This window comes from Balaenoptera ricei, chromosome 20, assembly GCF_028023285.1.
Source record: "Balaenoptera ricei isolate mBalRic1 chromosome 20, mBalRic1.hap2, whole genome shotgun sequence".
In the NCBI taxonomy this organism is placed as follows: Eukaryota; Metazoa; Chordata; class Mammalia; order Artiodactyla; family Balaenopteridae; genus Balaenoptera; species Balaenoptera ricei.
Window position 1 is genome coordinate 317,699 of NC_082658.1, and position 18,458 is coordinate 336,156.

At 38.2% G+C, this 18,458-nt stretch overlaps 1 protein-coding gene across 9 annotated transcripts in view; it reads left to right on the forward strand.

Annotated features, from left to right (window-relative positions):
• The window catches only part of HELZ (helicase with zinc finger), a 155,736-nt gene that overhangs the window by 74,786 nt on the left and 62,492 nt on the right, over positions 1 to 18,458 (forward strand). For all 9 annotated transcript variants that reach the window (XM_059909048.1, XM_059909046.1, XM_059909053.1 and 6 more), the window contains 6 exons: positions 1,529 to 1,707; positions 4,599 to 4,717; positions 5,871 to 6,016; positions 7,156 to 7,303; positions 11,172 to 11,355; positions 12,507 to 12,735. In XM_059909048.1, the coding sequence (XP_059765031.1) occupies positions 1,529 to 1,707; positions 4,599 to 4,717; positions 5,871 to 6,016; positions 7,156 to 7,303; positions 11,172 to 11,355; positions 12,507 to 12,735 (1,005 nt within the window). The remainder of the gene's footprint in view (positions 1 to 1,528; positions 1,708 to 4,598; positions 4,718 to 5,870; positions 6,017 to 7,155; positions 7,304 to 11,171; positions 11,356 to 12,506; positions 12,736 to 18,458) is intronic.

Here is an 18,458-nt window from a genome sequence, read left to right on the forward strand (position 1 = left end):
TCCTTTTTATCTACACTTACTCTCCAGGTGAGCTCTTCTAGTCTCAGGGTTTAAGTATGATCTCAATTGTATATTTCTTGTCTTAGGCATTCTTCTGAACTCCACACTTACAAATACCTCTGCTTACTGGATACTTGGAGGTCTGCTACTAAATATGTCCAAAACTGAATTCTCAATTCCCACCCCAGATTTGTTCCTCTCTATCACCACTGCTGCCACTCATCCAGTTTCAAAGCCATGGAACATCCTTTCTCTTAAATTCCACATCTAGTGTATCAGTAAATCCTGTCAGCATTACTCTCAAAATGTGCAGTGATCTGACCATTTTCACATCTCTACTGTTAGCACCCTGGTTCAAGCTGTCATTTTTTCTTGTCCGGATCCTTACAGCGGCCTCCTAATGGGTCTCCTTACTATTGCCCCCTCCCCCTGCCTCTCTCCCAGTCCCTGGTGTGATGGAGCAGCTGGTACTGGTTTGTGAGAGCCAATCATGTGCACGTCTGCCCAAGTTCATGTGAAATTGGCCATGATAGTAGGTTTTATACCCCAGAAACCAGTAAACACTGCCGATCAGGTCACCCCTCCCCACCCCTCCGAAGGCTGATTGTTCAACATTTACCACACACCACTGTCCAGCCCTCTTCCTGCCTCCAAAACTGCGTATTCCGTCCAAAGAAACAGAGGGGTCCTTTAACAACGTAAGGCATGTCTCATGACATGTGCCCTGTTCCAACTCTCTGATGGCTTTCCATTAAAATCAGAATAAATCCAAAGTCTTTATGAAAGTTTGCAAGCCGTGTGACTTGCCTCTGTGCTGGACCGTAGTAGATTCCCAGCAGATCTTTGTGATGTGGGGGGGGTGGTTAGGGATGGGGGGAGGTGGGCGGGCGGACGGATGAGTTGGTTCTGTACCATCTTAGTAATCTGTTGTATGAGTCCCGTTTCTGTTTTTCTTTTGCAATTAATAGAAGAGATGCTCTTTCTTAAGATTTTCTGATGGTCCAAAATTTAAATTTATTTTTAAATTTCCAGAACTTTAGATAGAGGTCTATTTAAATATAGGTATAAGAATATATTCTAAAGTGAAATGCAAGTAACTTTTAAATTTCTCTTGTAAGTATGCAATTCACTATATTTTATTAGCATAGATAATTAAAATATAAGTATATTTTTGTAAGAATAATCTAGGAAAAAAAAGTAATTCCCAAATGGGAATGTTTTGAAGTAAAAAAACTAATGCTTATGAAACTCTGTGTGTCATTCTGTTGTAAGATTATTCTGAACACTTAAAAATAATTAGATATTTATCTTATCATAGTGTATATACTTTCTGCTTGATTCATTTTTTTGGTGGGGGGGAGTTACAGTTGTATGTTAAATTCTAATCCAGCAGAGTGTTAACAGTTACCAGACTTATTTGTTAATTTCCAGGTATTGTAGTCTTAAAATCATAATGTCGATATTTTGATAATCAGATACTGGTAAGATGTTAATAAGTATAAATAGGAAATGTTATCTTCTTTTATAGGGTATATTTCAGAAATCGCTGGGTAAAGACTGTCCACCCAGTTGTGCATCAGTACTGTTTGATCTCAAGCGCACATTCCACCTTTCAGATGCCACAGAAAGAAGACATTCTTAAACACCGAGTGGTTGTTGTTACATTGAATACTTCCCAGTACCTCTGTCAGTTGGACCTTGAACCTGGTATGCTGACTCAAGACACAGAAAGGGTGTCTGAATGCACCGGGCTCTGCATTCAGTTGAGATCAGGGGTTGGCCTGTGGGCCGTATCTGGCCTACTGTCTGTTTTTGTAAATCAAGTTTTATTGGCTGGAAACACAATCATGCCCATTTATTTACCTATATTTTCTATGGATTCTTTTGTGCTACAGCAGCTGAGTTGAGTAGCTGCAACAGAGATTGTATGGCCAGAAAAACCTGAAATGTGTACTGTTTGGCCCTTCACACACACAAAAATTATCAACCCCTAGTTTAAACATTTTAGTGACTGCTACTCTATTTGTTCTCTAATTGATCAGATGGTATTTACTTACTATTGATCATGTGAAAAATGCAAATTTGGACAGTGTTGGTTTTTTTACAATTTTCTCAAGTTTTTAATTTTAAAGTAGTTTTCCGTTAATACAGTGTAGAGACAACAATCATGATAGGTTTTTTTATAACATACTATTAAGATTATTTAAGTACAGAAACTATGTAAAATCAAACTAATATTATACAAAGTACAGACAGATGGTGACAAGAAGTTCTGATAAATATGGCAGAACTTAACCATCAAAATGTGATATCACTTTAAGTTAGTTGCTTTGGAAGAATATTCATTTATTACCGCTGTATTATAATTGTTGACATTGGTCAACGCCTTTTTGCTCTCTCCTTTTGGAATTGCTTTCAGAGCCAGTGACAAATTCTTTTAAGTCTCTGGAAGGTAGAGACAGTTCTCTTCACCTTGTATTCCTGGCACTTGGCCCAGGGTATAGACACCTGGAGGCCCTTGATAAACCTCTGTTTATCTTAAAGAATGAACAGTGGCCAAACTTTCTTTTTTGAGGGTAGAGTTAATTTTAGAAAAGCTTCAAAATCTTTCTGAGACATGTCTGGTAAATAAGGTAGGTTATCAAACTGAGCAATACCATTAGGGGTTGAAAAAAAAAAAAGAGAGAGAGACGTGCCTCTCATGTAATGAGACTTATTTTTCTTGTGCACGCAGCTCATAGCTGGCTGGTGAGGGCAGTTACAAAAGCAGAGTTTCAAAAATGTTTTGAACAGTGGCTGCATCCATTGGAATGAGTTATATTTCCTCTCAACTGACTTCTTTGATGGAACAACACTTATTTGCAATGTAAATTTTGGTATGTTTATTTAACAATCAGTCTCATTACTTCATGATTATACTCTGCATATTTGCCACGTAAATTAAATACCCAAGCCTCCTAAACAGTATAGTTTTGAGGAAGAGTAAAGAATGGCTTTGAAGAGCAAGAGTGTAGAACATTTATTGGAAGTCAACTATCTGCTTTGTTTTAGGCATTGTTTATACTTTAATTCTCATATCAACTCTGTGGAGGGTTATTTTACAGCTAAGACAACCAAGGCTCAGGCTAAATCAGTTTGACTAATTCAGGTTTCTTTTACTAGCTTAAGCAACAGTATAACAATTTCATGATTTATTCAGTTCCTGATTTAAGCCTAGCTCTATTTAATTAAAATGTTATCTAATGAAAACAGTAGATTTTTTTCACTAGTCTCAGTTTTTTCCAATTTGATCCTGTAATGGTATAGTCATCTTCCTTAATTAGTCTTGTAGAACAAAAAGCACAAATTCTCCTCAACAGGGAGAAAAATGCATGTGTCCAAATCATGCTTGGGCCACTGTCATTAAATAGACAACAGTTATTGATGCTTGTACTGTCAACATAGCCATTTGTTTGCATGGACGTGATGATGGTGGTGATGGTGGTCGTGGTTATTACTGCCAGTCAGTAAGGTTTAGAAAGTTCCCAGCCTAGAAACAAGTGGCATTAGGAAGTTGTATAAACAGATTGTTTGGAACTTGTTGCTATTCATAGAAATAGAGGTTAGGTTCTTGGGCCAACTCACAGGAGGCTAATTAACCTAGAGAGTCACACCTTGTCATTCTGTTGAGAAGCTACTTTGTGTTTTTTGCTGTGCTAGTAAAAACAGGGCCCCCCTCTCCCTACCTCAGTGAGCTAGCCATCGGGGGCAACATTCACTTCTACACATTGAGACAACAAGAAGATTTTTCTTCTGTCTCCTCTTTAGGGGCAAAGAGGCTTTTCCTCCTTTCTGTGCACAGATTCCTGCGCCTCCGTGTGAGTGGCAGCAGTAACCCAGACGTGGGTGTTTGCATCTGGGGGATTTTTGATACTTGTTGTGTCACTTTCGTTTTTTTCTTTTTCAGACTGGTGATATTTTTACAGCCAGGATAGGGTCTTAGGCTAAAAAATTGTGTATAATCTGTACGCACACACGCGCACGCACACACACACACACACACACACACAATAAACCTAAATAATCAAAATAGTGAATTGGCTAACAGATAACCTTTGTTTTTGATCAAAGTTAGATTATCACTTTCTCCTTTATATTAGATTTTGGGTATGATTTTCTTTAATGTCGAATGTGTGTGTTTAAGCTAAAGTTACTTATAAACTACCATTGTTTTATTTTTGGTGTTTTAGCAAATAAATAGTGAAAGGATTTTGGGCCTATCACTGTTTTGTTGCCAGCTTTTCTTTGTGGTGAAAAGCTGCTATCTTGTACTTTTAAAGTCTTTTTTATGTGTCCTGATTTAACTGTTAGTCTTGGGGCCATTAGTACCAGATGCCATTTACATATCTATTGTTGAGTAAAATAGTTATTCCTTTCAACTTCTATTTTTTAAATAATGATTTAAATATATGATCTTCTAAATTGAGGACTGGCATTAAAAGTACTCACAGCTCTTAAATCAGGACACTAAACTCTTTCCTTAACAGAAAAGAAAGACACCACTCCTGCCTTTATCACTGCTGTAATATGCGGTCCTGTGTTTACACTGTGCTTCGCAGGGTTTTTTACACACGTTCTGTTAGATGAGGCCGCGCAGGCCATGGAGTGTGAAACCATCATGCCCCTGGCGCTAGCAACTAAGGGCACCCGGGTTGTCCTGGCTGGTGACCACATGCAGGTGAGTGCCCTCGGAGTCACCATGTTGAAAGAAGCTTCTGTTATATTTTGATGTTTAATATTTTGTTTTCTAAAACAGCCTATGAAATTGTGCCATGCGCATATGTCAGTTTAAGTACTTTAAATATTTCTGTACTAATAGTGGAAGATGTTGGTGATTCTGAAGGAAAATTGCTACCTGCCCCGCCCCACTTGTTTTCCTTCTTTGGATAGAGAGTGGAATGAATGAGTCTATCCGTGTCCTAATTGCCATGTTTATTAATTTGAAGTTCAGTTCTCTGTAGTATGAATATTTGATTCTTACTTTTCTTTATCAAATAAATTTCAATGGTCCTTCTTACGATTCCCCAGCTCCTGTCTCCAACATTTGTTTTCCTGAAGGGTTAATGTTTCATTATCATGGGAAACAAAGTGCTTAATTAAAAATAATAACCGAAATCTCAAAGAACTTGTCTGATCTTAATACCGACGTATGAAAGAAACTTACAGTTTTTCTATTAAAATATCAATTTTGCGAAGTTTCAGTCTGAGGTTCTCTCTCTTTTGTCACGGTCGGCTGAGGTTGAAGCTACACAGCATTGTGGCTGTCCGTTTAGGAAAGAGCTGGAGGTAGAGGGACAAGTTCTGTTTTTGTTTCTTTGCCAGAAGTTTAATTTTGTTCTTAGCATCAAAGTTACAATCAAGGATGGCTCCTTACACTTTACGAGATAAAGATGGCTTTTTTGCTAATTATTAAAAATAAGTGTTTTAGTCATAGGCGGTGTATCCTGCTAGCTCACTGTTTAAAGTAGTTGCTTAATTTTAGTGAGACAGTTGATTGACTCCCCCAGTGATGCAGTGGGTTGCATCCCTAAAATTACTAAGGTAGGAGCTATTTATTATTAAGTTGGAAGAGTCCTTTATTAACCTATGTGTAGAAACTCTAGGTTAGTGTTGGCATGCTGAAACGAAAAGTTAGACAATTTAGCCTCATTCTTTATAGTAGTAAAACTGTTCCTAGAAAATATTTTTGACTCTGCTTATTCCAGCATTCAGCATGTTGAGGTTTAGTACATCAGAAGTTTCAGCATGGTGGATATTTTTTAAAGTATGTTAAAAAAAAAATACTACTTGTATATTTAGTTAAATTCTCTCCATGTGTCTCTCTGTTACAGCTCAGCCCTTTTGTTTACAGTGAGTTTGCCAGGGAGAGAAACCTTCACGTTTCATTGCTTGACCGGCTCTATGAGCATTACCCTGCCGAGTTTCCCTGCAGGATCCTCCTGTGTGAGAACTACCGCTCCCACGAAGCTATCATCAAGTAGGTGTGAACTGCCCCTCTGTCACACTTCGTGTGGTCCGGTGGAAGGGGACTCAAAACAGCACTGTTCCTAGAAAAATAAACATATTTTTCTGTGACTAAATATATAATGTATACGTAAAACTACATGATGTCATAAACAAATATGTTGACAAGCCACATAATGGTTTGCATATGTGTGTCTGGCTGTGTTATACAAGGAGTCTATTTTAAAAGAAAGGAAGGCTGGGAGGGAGGAAGGAAAGAAAACCATGAAACTTAGTAGTAAAGTTTTAAAAGGTCTCTATTAAATATAGTATGCATCTATACAAGTATCATAAGTGGTAGCCCAGTGAAAAGTCGCAAACCGAACGCACCCCTCAGCCGGCATCCAGACCGAAAAACAGTGTTCCCGCACCCTGGGAAGCCCCTTCGTGCTGCGCTCCTGTCACTGCCACCACCAACAACTTAGGAGTTTTTCACGTTTAGTATAATTTAATAATATTGACTATGGCAGTCATGTGAAAATAATTTTTAGGTTTCTCTGAAAGCAGTAGGAGAGATATAAAAAAGTTTAGATTTAAATATGGCTTTTATCAATATCTCGAAAGGTGATTCCTCTTTTGTTGTTGCCAGTCATTTGCTGCAGTCAGTGATGAATCGAGTACTACGTAGTATCTTCATTAGTAAAGAGTATTCATTTTACAGTTGAAGACTGGAATACCCTTTACTTGTGTGTATTGTTTCAGTGTCTATAGATCTTTGTGATTGCATAAGTATATGATCCACATAAATAAAAATATACATTTAAAAATTTTTAGTATAGAAAACCATAACAGCTAGCAAATTTCCTCATGAAACAAGAGTTTCATCTAGTACTGAACTGTCATCGTTTCTTCCTTTTCTTTCTATGTTCTGGCTTCATGCCTTCCCCAGATCAGTTCATTTATCAGTGGTATACCAGGAGCCCAGTGTGTTTTCATTGCTGTGGCTAATTTTGGTGAAAATCTTGGCATCATGGGTATTAGATGTTTGGATTAAAATTAATCATGGGCATAAAGCAACGTGAGATTTGACTGGTAATTTTTTCTTATGGGTAAAATTAATTTTGATGATAGATTACTTTTTATTTATTTATTTATTTCGGTCTTTTTCTGCAGTTACACCTCTGAGCTCTTCTATGAGGGCAAACTGATGGCCAGTGGAAAGCAGCCAGCACACAAGGATTTCTACCCATTAACCTTCTTTACAGCACGAGGGGAAGATGTACAAGAGAAAAATAGCACAGCTTTTTATAATAATGCAGAGGTACCTTAGTCCTTTTTGCAAATTGTTGACGTTTTTGCAGTCATATATATAGTCTGGTCTTATTAAGCGTTTATTTAAATTTTGGGGTTGATATTTTATTGTGTGTGGACTTCATTTACATGAAAATAGTATGGAAGTTTATTCTTTCTTGTGTAACATTGATTTGTTAAGATGAATCTGCCATGGGAAACACAAACTTTGATTTACATTTTGTCTTATGCCAAAATACAGAACTTCATTTAAAAGAAGCCATCTAAAATGGACTGTGGTGACATTTTATAGCGCACACTCCAGTGAGGAAGACTTGAATTGTGGAGTCCTGTGCTCCGGGGGGTCGCACAGACCCAGATGATGATGGAGCTAACCCATTACGTGCTGCAACTTGTGTGGTTCTCTTACAGTTTCTGACTTTTTAAGTTCAGAGAAAATGTGGGAAGTATGAGGGGTCAGATCAGGTAGCAGACAAAAACCTGTGATGTCTTTAGGGGCCAGCAGGCCAGAGAACCTGAGGTTTGGTTCTGGCTGTCACAAGGGAGTGGAGTTCTGGACTTCAGGAAACCCAGGGGAGGATGTGTTCATAGTTGGTCATTAGAAGAATGATTCTTGATCTGTGATCTCCATCTCCCTTTCTTCCCTTGAGTCCCGTGCTTTACTCATTTTATTTACCAAAAAAAATGCCATTTATTAGGTAATAGTAATTCATCTTTCCATTAAAAAATTGGTTAGAGGCCTGTAGTTAGAAGTCAGTACAAGAAAATTGACAGTACCCACGTGATAAAAGCCTAGCCAAAAGTAAAGAAACTTGACATTTTAATTAGTCTGTGCCAATTAATTTTAGGAAAAGGTAAACTTTTCTTACCTGTTTGAAATATTGACAGATAACTCTAGGGTTTCCTTTATTACTTTTGCACTCAGGTTGGAAACTGCTGGCTGGAAAATCAGTTAAGAAGAGAAAGGAGAATAAATATACTATTATACTGTCTTTTATAATTAACCATGTAATTACCTTTAGTAATATGCTTTGTTTGTGTGGATTCAAATTACTGTCTGGTGTCACTTGCTTTCAGCCTGATGAATTTCTTTAGTGTTTCTTTTAGGGCAGGTCTGCTAGTAAAGAATTCTTTCAGTTTTTGTTTTTTCTGGGAATGTCTTTATTTTGCCTTCATTTTTAAAAAGTAGTTTTGCTGGATATTAGATTATTGTTTGAGTTATTTCTTTCAGCACACTGAAATATGCTTTCCTGCTGCTTTATTGCCCTCATTGTTTCTGGGGAGCAGTCGTCTGTTAATCTTACTGGCGTTCTTTGTAAGTGATGAGTTGTGTGTTTGTGTTGCTGTTAATCAAGATTTTGTCTTTGTCTGTGACTTCTACCATGTTGACTATGATGTGTCCGGTGTGCATCTCCTTGCATTTACCTTACTTGAAGTTCACTGATGAACTTCAGTGTTGATTAAAGTTTTTCATCAAATTTGGAAAAGTTTTAGCCATTATTTCTTTGAACTTTTTTCTGCTCCTTTCTGTCTCTTCTTCTGGTTCTCCCATTATATGTATGTTGCTGAGCTTAATGGTGTTCCATGTTTCTCTGAGGCTTTGTCCTTTTTATTTTCCCTCTGTTCTTCAGATTGCATAATCTCTAAATATTTTTGTGTTTCCCAGTTTGTTTTTCTGCCAGCTCATGTCTGTTGTTGAGGCCCTCTAGTGAATTGTTCATTTCTGTTAGTTTACTTTTCATCTCCCTGGGGCATAAATTATTCCACAGTGTAATCCAACTGAAGTTGGGCCCCTTGGCAGGGACAGAGGTTGCCGTTTGCGAAGTTTACTCGGACCCTCTCCTAGGCAGGACTTACGGAGCAGTTGGGATGGGGGGACGTGGAACTCGTTCTTCACTGGCTGTCTCTTACCCCTGTGGAAGGAGCTCTGTGAGTTTTGTATATGTGTGTAGAATCTGTGTTGCCATCCAGGGGCCACCATCCAGCTGCTGTACCACCAAGAGTGGATCCTCTGCAGCCCAGAGCTGGGGAGGTTGGGATCTGCTGATGTTCATTGGCGGCATTGAGTCCACAGAGTGAGTCTTCTGTCCTCGGAAGCTGGGGGAGATGGCAGCTGTCACTTGGCTGCCAAGCCTGCTGGATCAGCTTCCTGTAATACATCCTGTACGAGCAAAGGAGACTGCTTGCTTCACCCACTATCCCACTCAGATCCTCCCTATGTAGCAGGAGACGGGGGTAGGGGAATAGGTACCACCCAACTGCTGCTAACCGCTCGTAGGCCTCCTGCCGCACGTTGCTGGGGAAACGAGATCTGACGCTCATCCGCTGCTGTAACCGCCTGGAGTAGCTCTTTCACCCCAGGGAGCTGGAGCAGGTGGGAACTGCCCCTCGGCTGCTGAAACAGTCCTGTAAGACAGGGCTGTGGGAGAAGGGGGGCAGTCCCAGCCTTCCACTCTTCTTACCGACTTTCTATAGATTTTGTTGAAACAATGCTTCTCAATTTCTTGGAAGCTCTTTGATCAATCTCCAGAGACTTTGAATGATTATCTGTTGGTCTTGACCAGCTTCATAGATGTCTATCTGGGAGAGAGGTTTCCCCAAGCTCCTCATACCATTCCAAGTCTGTGTATTTTGACTACAGTTTTATGCTGCCTGTGATATAAGGGATAACAGAGGGACGAAGTGGAGAAATGGTTACGTGTTGCTTGTTCCTTATGGGTGACAGCACCGTGTTTTCAATCCAGTTGATTCATCAGAATCCTTGGACAGTCCGGGTTGTTTCACTTGCTGTTATTTCATTATAACAACAGGATGACTAGAGTCTATTCCTCTGTCATTCATTGAATTTACATGTGGAAGTGGGAACTGCATCCTGGCCATTAATCCTCGAGTTCTTAAAAGGAATAAAACTATCAAATTTTTGTATATTTACTATTATAAATTTAAGTAGATATTACTAACAAATAGTAAATAAATAATGTATTTAAAAGACATTAAAAAATTTCTCCTTCCTCTCTCTGCCCCTGGACTCTTGCCTGACCCTCTATTGAGCTTGCCTTATAATACGTATTTTAAATTAGGAATCTATTTTCTAAATATACAGTCATCTCTTCACAGGCAAGGAGCGTGTTTTAGTAATCATTTTGTCCCCTGCTGTGCCAAGCATCGACACTATTTGTTTGATGAATTCATTGAATTAAAGTAGATTAAACTACACTAAAAGTTCTACTCTAATGCACTAAGTGGGGTCCAGAAAATCCAGATGGTAAAATATGGGCTTACTTCACTGCCAGGTGAATGACAGGGCTGGGGCGGAGTTGTACCATGAGAAGGCAGTGAGGTCTGAAAGTCTGCCCTGAGGTCCAGATTCGCCCCAGTCCCAGCTGCGGTTTGCTGCCAGCTGTTGGCTGTTCTGTTTACTCATATCCGCGGGGAGAGGAGGAAGGGTAGCCCTCGCACTGCTGAGATGTTGGCGGCGCTGGCTCTAGGGCTCTCCTAATGGGTTTCGTCGGCCTGAGCTACAGAGTGGACTGAGAAATACCGGGAACGTGGGGTTGCCGGTCCCACGCGCCTCTCTCTAAACAGGAACCCGAACCTGTCCCCATTTGAGAAGGGGGGCCAGGTGAGGGGTGGGGCCAATGGCCAGTTACATCGTCTCCGATTTTCATGTTTTCACTGGGTGCACTGTTGTAGAGATTTACTGCTTGAAATATAAACAAAAATGTGTTCACATCAGCAAAGCGTTATTCCTGGTTCGAGGTGGTTTTAAAACGACATTTGCCAAAATGGAATCCTTTGCACATCGATTTCAGTTACCATATTCTTATCTCCGAGCACTTGTATAACTTTAATATGTATACGTGTACGTTTGTTTAAAGGTCTTTGAAGTGGTGGAACGTGTGGAAGAGTTAAGAAGGAAGTGGCCAGTAGCGTGGGGGAAGTTAGATGACGGCAGTATTGGTGTGGTGACTCCGTATGCCGACCAGGTGTTCAGGATACGTGCTGAACTTCGAAAAAAGAGATTATCTGATGTTAACGTCGAAAGGGTGCTAAATGTTCAAGGTAACTATTAATGGAAATGAATTAAGTTATTCAAATGGTTAGATCTTGAAGTGTGTGCACATTTGATTTTTAGTTTTCAAGATCTCTTTTCTGGACAAGCAATTATGTATTCATTTCATACCAAGTTCTTTAATGCCAAATTTGGCAATTCAAGGTCGAGCTCATTTACATGTTCGTTAAATTTCTATATCCAAATAAAAGAAGTATCAACAAATGGACTTCCTCCATGACTGTAACTGCAAATGTCTGTATGCTATAGCTGCAATCGCAGTAGCATACAACACCTATTGTTGTTATAATGTATCCGAGAACTAATTTGCTTATAAAGATTTTTAAAAACTTGTACCTGTCAAGCAAATTTTTAAAGGCATAGCTTGTTCTTCATCTAGATTTTCCTAAGTGAATAAAGCAACTCTTTTAAATTTTCATGTAATTAGTTGCTATGAAATTTGTGCATTTTAAGTAAGTGAAGCAACACTATAATGTGAGTGCCAGAAAAGCCCAGTACCATCTGAGGTTTCATGGTAGTATACAATAATAAGAGTAATACAATTTCTAGATCATGGGAAAAAAAAATAACTCCAGTATACCACGCATTCAGATCACGCAGAATTTGGGTGTGCATTTTAGAAAGAATATAACTAATAAACTAGGAAGCGTCCAAAGACGACCTAGCATAGCTAGTGGTCTAGAAACTGCCCTGTGGAGTCAGAAATGGTTGAAAGAACTAGGATTGTTTGGCCTGGAGAAGAGAGAACTAAGAATTGACGCTAGAACTGTATTCGCATCTGTGGAGACTTGTCATAGAATGAGGGAAGAGATGTGTCGATGTAAGAAAGAACATGTACAAACTAGTCTCTCTCTAGGCTTCCTTATGGAATCAGTTCTTTTGGGTATATTTCCAGAAGTAGAGTTGCTGCATCATATGTTAGTTCTATGTTTAATTTTTTGAGGAACTGCCATGCTATTTTCTATAGTGTTTTACATACTATTTTATATTTCCACCTACAGTGAACAAGAGTTCCAGTTTCTCCACATTCTCATCAACACCTCTTATTTAGCAATAACATTTAAAAAATGAAATGCTTTTATTATATCAGTGGTTCAGAATAACAGTCCTCTTTTATTTTTAATTTTTTTTTGTTTTACAGGAAAGCAATTCAGAGTTTTGTTTCTTAGCACAGTACGTACAAGACATACTTGTAAACATAAACAGACACCAATTAAAAAGAAAGAGCAACTGCTGGAAGATTCCACAGAGGACTTAGATTATGGTTTTTTGTCTAACTATAAGCTTCTCAATACTGCCATCACAAGAGCGCAATCCCTGGTTGCCGTGGTGGGTGATCCCATTGCGCTGTGCTCTATTGGAAGATGCAGGTAATTATGTGTTAGTGTTTGAGACATTAAAGGGGGAAATGTAGAGTAATTTGCATCCCTATGCACATATTTATATGACCTCCTGGCTAATTAAAATCAAGTTTAGTCTTAACTAATACCCAGTGGGAACACAAAAATGTATTGCTTTGAGCCTATTCATTATGTATGTAAAATTGTGTGTTCATTGAATCAGTCATCATTCATAAGATGTCTCCTGAGTGCCTACTGTGTTCTAAGTACTCTTCTAGCCACTGAGGATACATCAGTGAACAAAACAGACAAAAATCTCTGCCTTTGTGGGGCTTAACATTTTATTGGGGAGGAGAGGAAGACCGACGACAGTAAGCAAAATAAAAACACTTTGTAGTATTTTATGTGGTAAGTTCAATGGAAAAGAAATAGAACATCAAGGGGCATTAGAAGTGATGGGGTAGGGCGGGCGGTTTGTGATCTCACATGGTGTGTGTGGTCAGAGAAGGCCTCACTGAGAAGCTGACTCTGGAGTTGAGGGTTTGAGCTACGCAGGCTCCTGGGCTAAGAGTGCTCCGGGACAAGGGACTGACCAGTGCCAGGGTCCTGAAGGTGGTTTTGTGTGTGTGCGTTGTCTTTGGTGGAGACTGAATTTCATACCCATACTCCCCTTTTTTTTCCTTCATTATTGTTTTAGCTCGTTTTTGATGAGTTTCCTTCTCATTTTCTCTCAAGGCTTCTCAATGCAAATCTTTGTGTCTGGTTAATCCAGAGGATCTTAAAATTAGGGGGTTAAAAAGGGTTGTTATTTGCCTTTGGAAAGAACTGTTAGTATTCCTTAGATTGTAGTCATAAGGAATGTTAAAATATCAACATAAATAAAAAATTTCTCTTTGTACACTTATGATTTATACTAGTTAATAGGAATTTTAATTGTATGAAGCCAGTAAGACTTGGCCTATGCAGTGTTGAAAAACTATGTTACAAAAAAACATTTACAAAAAAACAGTTGAACAGAAATTTAGAATATTCTTTATGAAAAAGAAAGAAATACACGAGGGATTACTTTAAATTTTTCAAGTATTCTAGTACCTGTCAGAGTGAGTTCAGAAAAACAGAAAGAGGTACCGATGGTCTCAAATACGCCTTGGGTAGTTATTTCTTCGTGATATGTTAAAGTAGACGAGGTTGTTAGGAAGTGGCCTGTTTAAACCAAGTTTTCTGTTGCAATATAGATATAGCAGCATTTTATTATCTGTTTTCCTGTCTCAGCAGGAAAAAAGTATTCTATGGCAAAGGAGACAATTTGGGACCTTTAAGAATAAGCTGCATACATTACAGTTTAAGATTCCAAAAGAAGTTAATATACTTTATAGGGGAAAGCCATTAACAAATGAATCACGTAGAGTTTAATTTATGGTTACATTCTGAAGAATAACCTTTTATTTTTAAGGAAATAAAACTTGAATGGTCCATGATTTGTTTATATATAGCTAAACAATTCTATTGTAAAATATCTTTAATTTCTTATTTAAAAAATAGATTTCCATTAATTTTTAGCCACTAATGACAAAAAGTTGGGGAAGGAACTATATTAATTCCAAGATACCAATGAATAAAACTAAGTCTATTAATTTGGCTTCCCTCCTGAGAAGTTCACTTTAGTTACTTTCCTATTCATTGCAAATATATTTGGTTAGAATATTGCTGTGGTAGTTTACCATTTTTGTTTATATTTACCATTTGATAAATGTGAGAGCACATACAGTTTGATTAGAATTTTATTAGATTAAAACATGTAAAATAGGCTGGCATGTATTAAAAGCAACTAGAAACTGTTGTGGGAATAAATAGATATAACAGTAGTCTTGAGTGACATTACTTTTGGACAGTCTTTATAAATAACCCCAAACATTTACCAACATGCGTATTTTTTAAAACCATTACCCCTTTCCATAGAGGTATATTATACTGTGAATTACATGAGATCAACATTTTTCACCCCTTCTCTGACATAAGTCGTTATTTTCTCAGAGCAAATAGGTGAATGATTCTTCCTGAGGCCATGCTATCAGAATGATCCAGGGCTAATTTTTAACTTGAAGCCAGGTCTACTGGTTGCTTATTTCTTACTACTCAGCTGGAGTGTGTCAAGTACCTCAAATTAATTTATAAGCTAAGTAAAATATTTTCAGAGAGGTCAATACATTGTGTAGGGAGAGAAAATCATGTGACCCATAGCTGAATGGGAATGCTGATAATCTGTGTTATTTGGACAATTTAATCAGCTCTAACCCAGGAGCTGATAGTTGAGGCTATGGATATTTATGCTATACTCTTTCCAATTTCATTAGAAATTAAATTAATCTCATAATACAAGTAAACCTGGAGGACATAATGTGATTCTTAGGTACTATACTAATGAAGGCGTGAATTCTTTGTATCAATAGTTTGAGTTAATCAGGATGTCTCCCTCCCTTGCTCATTTGATATTTATAAAAAACTAATATGATATTTCCAAATATTGATCAAGTTTTCAAGGAATAATTACTGTGTATACTATACCAGTTTAGAAGGCAACCAGTTATATAATCTTTTTTGTTGTAAAGGATTTTTAAACAGAATTTTCCTGTTATAACCCTAAGTGAATGGAAGGAACTTTCCCTTCTCCCACTCACCAAACAAACAAATATTAATGTAGTAGCTGCTGTTTATTGACAGCTTTCTCTTTGCCAGTTGCTAGGTCAAGTGCTTTTTACACTTTGCCTCGTTCATTCATCCTAATAACCCGGTAATGTGGGTATTTTATTTGCATTTTAAATGGGCAGCCTGATGTAGAGTTTAAATTACTGCCCAGGACCACATAGCTACTAAGAGTCTCACTCAAACAGATGTCAGATTGACCTCACTGGGTTACCCTGCCTTTCCGAGGAAGCGAGGCATGTGCGTGGATAAATCTACACTGAGTGAGGAGAGGTGATTGCGGGGTGGGGGGGGGGAGGCGGGGCATGTTCATGCGTTTTTCCAAACCAGAGAGTTTGGAAGAGATCTCCCTTTGAACCAAATTTCTTCATTAGCGAATTCCACCTGCTCAGTGAGATATAAACCTATTTCACACGTGTAGAGGTGTGTGTATGTGCACACACACCCTCTCTCTCTATGACCTGAGGACACCAAGTGATTTTTCAATGTTTTATCAGCGATCCTAGAAGCAAGGTTAGCGTGAAAATGAAAGCAGACTTTGGGTTCATGCGGTGATTGAAAGTAAGGTTTTGTCTTCTGAAAGTAACACTTACATCACAACGTAGAGACACACTTGGGTTTTCTAACCAACATTACTAGAAAAAAATATTAACACGTTAACATTTTAGGGAGGCACTGAGAATTGGTGAAGCCTTTAAATAATCATAGTGGTGAATTCTTCAGTCTGAGTGTTGTTGAAATTCTCAAGTGATCTTCCAGTTACGTGTTCTGAAATGCCTCATAATGCCATGTGTAGTATTTCATTAAAGAATTGAGTTCAAGGATAGTGTGAAATGGTCTTTGAAAGAGCCTTCACAAAGAGAGAAAAAAGGAATATTTTTGGCTTTAAGAATTTTTGAAGGAAAGAATACATTTCTCTGAAAGTTTAAAAGTGAGAAATAAAAGTCTTAGTGATAAAGTATAATAATAATAATAACACTGTTGGTGCCGTGTTTTACACATGAGGAAACTGAGGTATGAAGAGAGGTTAAATAACGTGCCCAGCGTTACAGGGCTGCTGAATGACAGAGCCGTGACTGAAGCCCAGGCAGCCTAGTGCTGGAGTCCACGTGCTTGACCATTTTGCTCTTCCCTGGGGCTATCAAAAGACAAGTGAGATTTAAGATAGAAATTCCAGGTTGCTTTTGGAATTCGTTGAACTTGATTAGCTTATAGCAAGTGTTTAGTGTTACTTCTGAAACGGTTCCTTTAACTCGAAGGCTGTTTCCTTGAGATCCCTGGGATCTTGTAGATGAAAACTGTCACCAAGCTACCAGCTTCTTGTGACGTGTGAGGTTGTTTAAAGGTTCTGCTTAACTCGATGTTACTTCAGTGCAGTTGAGGTCAGTAAGAGCCGTATAGGGACAGGGTATGGAGCTTAAAAAGGAGCTTGAGATAGAGCAAGTTCTAGCATTTTGGTTATGTAAGCTGGAAATGAAAATATGTTATAATAAATTAAAATTAAAAACTGGGCTGTAATAAAGTCAATCCATTCTCTCCTCATTTTGCTGTGTCTTGAAGTTCACACGAACATGAAATGCCACTCTATGAAATTGTTACTTTATCAACCAGACCAAAAAAACTTCCTTTTTAATACAGGATGTAGTAGAATTGTATTGATCATATAAATACAGTTGAATATTTAGGGGTTCTTTATCAAAAGGGTAGGGAAGTTTTTGGATTTTAGATCCTGAGTGCTAAGTTGAAGGTAGTCTTTCCTTAGCTGTCAGACTATGAGAAAAAAAACTTGATGCCTATGGAAGGTTCTTAAGAATAAAAATAAAGGGCAGCTTTCAGTGTGCATTTTTCTTAGCAACACACACTTCCTGTAGCTGAATGAGTATCTTGTTAGCCTTTATGTCTTATTGTTGGAAATACATATTTAATATTTTATAGCATTTTTACCTTTCCTATTGTCGACATGGAGGCCTGAAATTTTTTCTGGACCCATTTCTTACACCCATCTTTAAAAAATTAGAAAAGATGGTAGAAAGCATATGTAAGAGAAACATAGTTTGAAATGAAAATCTGCAAAGTTTTATGAATATGTTAATAACTCCATTCCCATATTCATATACTAACTTTTATAATATAAACCTTTTTATTTATGCTTCTTGAAGCCGTCGTGATTACCTGCTGTCCACCTGGACACAAGGGTGCCAACTTGGGAAGAAACCATATCACATGTCTTTTATAGCATAATAAAACATTATTTGAACCTCATACTAAAGATAGGTATGCATATTTATAATAGTCATTTAAAATCCTAAAACTTTTTATATGTTATCTTTTGTAATATATAATATTTTTAATATTTGGAGATCAATTTTCAAAACTTTAGGAACAACAGTATACAACTGGATTAATTTTGAATGTATTTTTCTCCTTTAGTGTTTATTAATTTGATTAGGAGATAAATAATCATCATTAAAATTAGCATTCCAGGGCTTCCCTGGTGGCGCAGTGGTTAAGAATCCGCCTGCCAATGCAGGGGACACGGGTTCGAGCCCTCGTCCAGGAAGATCCCACATGCCACGGAGCAACTAAGCCCGTGCGCCACAACTACTGAAGCCTGCGCTCTAGAGCCCGTGAGCCACAACTACTGAGCCCACATGCCACAACTACTCAAGCCTGTGCGCCACAGCTGCTGAGCCTGCGCTCTGGAGCCCGCGAGCCACAACTATTGAGCCCGCGTGCCGCAACTACTGAAGCCCGCACGCCTAGAGCCCGTGCTCCACAGCAAGAGAAGCCACTGCAGTAAGAAGCCCACGCACCACAACGAAGAGTAGCCCCTGCTCGCCGCAACTAGAGAAAGCCCGCGCACAGCAACAAAGACCCCGTGCAGCCAAAAATAAATAAATAAATATATTTATTTTAAAAAAAAATATTAGCATTCCAACTTCCTGTGTTTTTCATAATTTAATTCTTTTAACTTAGTCAATTAATGTTATGAGCTTTGCTGTGACAAGCGTCAGTTAATTAAAAGAAAAATATAGGAATAACTGGTTATT